General features: G+C 44.4%; 1 protein-coding gene across 1 annotated transcript in view; it reads right to left on the bottom strand.

Moving 5' to 3' along the window:
- Positions 1-893: 893 nt before the first annotated feature.
- LOC308171230 (MAP kinase-activated protein kinase 2-like) overlaps positions 894-5,440 on the bottom strand; it is a gene marked incomplete at both ends in the record, with an annotated part of 7,323 nt that continues 2,776 nt past the window's right edge. The window contains 10 exons of the mRNA XM_080546073.1: positions 894-947; positions 1,200-1,379; positions 1,604-1,684; positions 1,954-2,039; positions 2,351-2,475; positions 3,082-3,157; positions 3,459-3,585; positions 4,102-4,181; positions 4,754-4,818; positions 5,425-5,440. The exon at positions 5,425-5,440 is cut by the window's right edge and continues 124 nt beyond it. Coding sequence (XP_080402199.1) covers positions 894-947; positions 1,200-1,379; positions 1,604-1,684; positions 1,954-2,039; positions 2,351-2,475; positions 3,082-3,157; positions 3,459-3,585; positions 4,102-4,181; positions 4,754-4,818; positions 5,425-5,440 — 890 coding nt within the window. The remainder of the gene's footprint in view (positions 948-1,199; positions 1,380-1,603; positions 1,685-1,953; positions 2,040-2,350; positions 2,476-3,081; positions 3,158-3,458; positions 3,586-4,101; positions 4,182-4,753; positions 4,819-5,424) is intronic.

Below are 5,440 nucleotides of genomic sequence, written 5' to 3' on the forward strand. Positions count from 1 at the left end.
ATTGCAAGATACAGTATGCCTTCTAAACATTATATTACATAACACAGTTACACATTTGCCCTGGCAAATCATTGGCAAATGATTGTGTTCTACCTGTTCTATGTTCTATGTGTTCTATGTGTTCTATGTGTTCTACCTGTTCTATGTGTTCTATGTGTTCTACGTGTTCTATGTGTTCTACCTGTTCTATGTGTTCTATGTGTTCTACGTGTTCTACGTGTTCTATGTGTTCTACGTGTTCTACCTGTTCTACGTGTTCTATGTGTTCTACGTGTTCTACGTGTTCTAAGTGTTCTACGTGTTCTACGTGTTCTATGTGTTCTACGTGTTCTATGTGTTCTACGTGTTCTACGTGTTCTGCGTGTTCTACGTGTTCTACGTGTTCTATGTGTTCTCTGTGTTCTATGTGTTCTACGTGTTCTATGTGTTCTATGTGTTCTACGTGTTCTACGTGTTCTATGTGTTCTATGTGTTCTACGTGTTCTACGTGTTCTATGTGTTCTCTGTGTTCTATGTGTTCTGCGTGTTCTATGTGTTCTGCGTGTTCTATGTGTTCTATGTGTTCTATGTGTTCTACCTGTTCTATGTGTTCTACGTGTTCTATGTGTTCTGCGTGTTCTATGTCACTCCCCGTTCTTCTCCCCGTGGCCCCGGCCGGCCCGGCTACATTGGGCTGCACCCCCACCTGCTGGAATTGCTTCGCAAACTGTTTATTTCACTCAAACACATAGCCTACCTATAAATAGTAAAACCAGAGAAACTGATATCGGATGCAGTGGTGTCCTTTTTTCCAGAGCTGTATGCATGTATAACTCCCAACACTAAAATGTTAAAAGATTATTTAAAACACATTAGCAATTAGGAAAATTAGGAACGCTTCACGATTGTGCGTGTCATCCGTGCGCCAGGGCCATGCTAATCTTCTCTGTATCAAATGACAGCAGCATCTGCAAAAGAAAAGCAACAATTTTACTGATCTCATATGTGCTGGTGCTGGAAAGAGTAAAGCATAAGAGGAGACAAAACTCTCTTCTAAGCCTTAATCTTGTGTCATACTGACTGTTGCCAATAGGGGGCAGAGTGCTGCCACCTCATCGGTAATAACACCCCGCTCCTTCTCACTGGCTGTAACAAACCCCTCCTCCTCCTCCTCCTCCTCCTTCTCCTTCTCCACCCCCTCCTTCTCCTCCTCCTCCTACACCCCCTCCTCCTCCCCCTCCGTCCCCTCCTTCTCCTCCTCCCTCTCCTTCCTCGACGGCCCCAGGAGCAGGCCTCTTGCGTCTCTTCTGTAACAGGGGGTTGTTGGACGTATCCAGGTCTTTGATCATCACCTGGTTGTAGTCCACACGCATGGTGGCTAGAGCGCTGGTCATTTCCTCCTGTAGCCAGAGCACAACACGAGGGGGGGGGGGTTACTGTACACATCTAATGCTTTACCGCCACCTACTGGCTGTGTAGTGTTACAGCAGCAGGGGAGAGTTTTTAAAGGGAATCCTGGTTATTACAGACACGTAGGCCTTTATACCCTCTAATTGCCATCTCCTACTAAAATATGTTGGTAGAAAGACATGAAATATGTTCATGTCCGGATCTTCAGTCTCACCTTGACGTCGTCCCACAGCTCTCTCTCTTCCGTCAGAACGCGAGAGGTGTGCAGAGGAGTCGGTGGGACCACCATCGATTGCTGTCATATCAAAACACAGAGTTAACAAGAGCCAGTGACACCGTCCTATACAGTATGGGACCTCCCTTGTCCCGTATATTCATCCAATCACAGGTCTTCTCATGCGTACATATAGTGTAAATGATATAGCACCGATTCCTGCAAACCCATTTGTCCCGTATTTGGAAGTGAGAAAGTTTGCAACCCTAACCGTGCTCATGCTCTATATCCACAAGGCTAACAAGGCTAACAAGGCTAACAGATCGTCAGCGGTCGATGGAGGTACCTACATTGATCCAGGGGTGGTTCATGAACTGGGCAATGCTCATCCTCTCGTTAGGGTCTGTCTTCAGCAGCTGGTTGATCAGCTGTTTGGCTGCACATGGTGAGGTCATGAACGTGGAGAAAATAAAAACAGAATATCAGACAAACTAGACAGTTTAAATGACGTATATCAATACACTCCCAAACCTCAATGTGTCTAGAACTACCCATCCCTAAGCAATGATTTAAAATCGTAAAAGACCTGTGTAGTTCAGTGCTACTCTAACAGTTAGAGTATCCTGACCCTAAAAACACTTCTCTTCAACTGAAACCATACATTGTCCAGTCCAGAAGTCTTCTAAGTCCACTCTATCCCGCTCCAACTCAAGCCCGTGTACGGTAGCAAACAGCGGACTGACTGACCTTCCTCAGACACCTCGGCCCACTCGGGGTTGGGGAACTGATATTGGCCCAGCCTGATTCTCTGCTTCATCCCTGGGGAGATGGCCTGGCCTGTGTTGGAGTAGAACGGAGGGAACCCACAGAGCCTGTAGGACACGTCACACATTCATATCATCACCTTCTTCAAATAATGACGTACGTCATATTTTATATATATATTTTCTTTTTTTGTAAAATAATATAGAATATATGATATTTAGGCAAAAACATAATTTTCCTCAAAAGTCACGTAAGCCATTATTTTAAGATGGTGATGATATAATAGAATAGAATAAACATAAGGATTTTTTTTTCCAGCCGCAACCAATCTTCTGGACAACACACAACACATAGAGGTAGCACAAGATTAGTTGCAGCTGCATATGACTATAAACATGGTGTTACACCAGCTACATACACACTCCCATTCATAAAACAGTCATTCAGAGGAGAAAGGGAGAAAGGGAGAAGAGGGAGGACTGATGGACAATGTTGCTGAGAGTTAAAAACAAAAACAAAAGAAGGTAGAACTGAGATTTCAAAACGGAAGGAAAGTGAAAGTGAAGCTTGTGATATAATTCTAACACACACACACACACACACACACACACACACACATGCACATGCACACACACACGCGCACACACACACACACACACACACACACACACACACACACACACACAGGGTATACAGACACGCTCAGTACTCACAGGATGTACATGATTACGCCCAGAGACCACATGTCACATGACTTGTCATATTTCTCTGGCCCAAGCACCTCAGGGGCTGACAGACAGACAGACAGACAGACAGACAGACAGACAGACAAACAGACAAACAGACAGACAGACAGACAGACAGACACCCACATACACACAAGAGAGACAAAGGGACAACCAGTCAGAACGACTGACAGGTAGGGACAACAAGCAACTGAACAGTTGATAAAAGCATGTCATAATTTCTGTATATATCCGAATCATCGCAAATACCTCAGTAAAATTAAGTGTAGACTCATCGGTTATACAAACCCATCCGATGTGAATATTGTGACTGGAAAATCCCTCACCATCAGTGCAACACTTACCGACATAGTAAGGGGTGTAACAGGGGGTCTGGAGGGAGTTCTGCAAGGTTGTCTCCTTGGCAAAGCCAAAGTCAGTCAACTTCAGCACTGCGTTGCTCTCCTCGGTGGTGTAGAGCAGATTGTCAGGCTGTGGAGTGAGTGTGTGTGTGTGTGTGTGTGTGTGTGTGTGTGTGTGTGTGTGTGTGTGAGAGAGAGAGAGATAGAGGAGTGTGTGTGTGTGTTTGTGTGTGTGTGTGTGTGCGTGCATGTGTGTGTGTAAGAGAGAGAGAGGTGTGCGTGTGTGTGAGAGAGAGAGAGGTGTGTGTGTGTGTGTGTGTGTGTGCGTGCGTGTGTGTGTGTGTGAGAGAGAGAGAGAGAGATAGAGGAGTGTGTGTGTGTGCGTGTGTGTGTGTGTGTGTGTGTGTGCGTGTGTGTGTGTGTGTGCGCGTGTGTGTGTGTGTGTGTGCGTGTGTGTGTGTGTGTGTGACAAAGAGAAAAAGAAAGCGAACCAGGGTGAGAAGAGATTCACTCAACATATTAGCACTTCAGCCTTCCAGTGTGACCTGTCTTAGCCTCATATCTATCTACGTGTGTCTGTGAGTGACAGGTGAAAGAACCACGCGTGCTGTGTGTGACATGTGTTTGAGAGTGGTGACTGACCTACCTTCACATCTCTGTGGGCTATATCCATGTGGTGCAGGTATTCGATGGCTGTGCCTATGTCCCTCATGATCTCAGACACTTCTGGTGGAGAGAAATGGCAAACGGAGATCTTATCAACACAGAGCGGACAGCACAGGGTCCCAGGGCACTGTAGCACTAGTATACATCGTAGAACAGCAGTGTAGTAACTAGGGATGCACCGAAGGTTCGGCAGCCGAATAATAGGAAAAAAAAGCACATTCAATATTCGGCCGAATGTGTGACAAGACCGAATGTTTACAGACGAATAGTAGTCGTTTTTTGATGACGAGATGAAACAGTGCAAGCAACCCATGCTGTTCTAATTTATTGATTTATTTTCAGTTATTGTGCTTTGTTGGTATAGCCTAATGTCAGCTGGAATGTTCAATAAACGTTTTTTTTCTTTGAAAAGCTTGAATAAAAAGCAAAATGTATTAATTTTTAATTTATGCAATCAATGGTACAAACATTTGCTAAATAAATGGAAAAACCGCCAGTAAGCATTCTGTATTCGGTATTCAGCATTCGGCCAAGTGTTTCCTTAAATTCGTCTTTCGGCCAAGAATTTTCATTTTGGTGCATCCCTAGTGTAAACCACCATGGACCATTAAACTCCATCAACATCAACTCACCTCTCTCTGTGAAAGCCTGGTCCCCTCGGGCCTGGATGCGACTGAACAGCTCCCCTCCCCCCATACTGAGAGGCGGCAACAACAAGAGCCACAGATCAGAGTGGTGCAAGCGAGGCTTCACAACAAACAAAGCCAGAGATCGCAATTAGTAGGTCCTCGGCCAACAAAGGCCAGCATTGTGCTTCAGCAATTACTGGGTAATGAGTTGGGCCTCAATCTAACTAGGGTCAGAACACAATCACCATGATAACGTAACAGCAGGGACACATGTTTAGACGCTCCTTCGTCAAAAGGTTCATCAATGAATTCATAAAACACAGAAGGAATGAAGCACGAAAAAACACAGAGGACCTATCCCCCTCCCCTTAATGGATGTCTTTTATCCATTAACTATTTTTAAATGTCTTATTACATTTAAAAAAATAATAATCGATTTACTTCTTATTATTTGCTTTTATTCGTTGTAATTTTTATTTTCTTACTATGCTCCTCTTGCTGTATTTTTAAATAATGTATGTAAAGCACTTTGAATTGCCCCTGTTGTATGAAATGTGCTATACAAATAAACTTGCCTTGCCTTGCCCCTAATAACACATGAGCTCCTCTCTGAACTCTGACAGAGAGGCCCACAGAGGTGCATTGTGGTCTGTGTAGTCATGGGTTGTCCTCACCACTCCATGATGATGA

The sequence above is a fragment of the Nansenia antarctica genome, assembly GCF_963989245.1.
Source record: "Nansenia antarctica genome assembly, chromosome: 15".
Lineage (NCBI taxonomy): Eukaryota > Metazoa > Chordata > Actinopteri > Argentiniformes > Microstomatidae > Nansenia > Nansenia antarctica.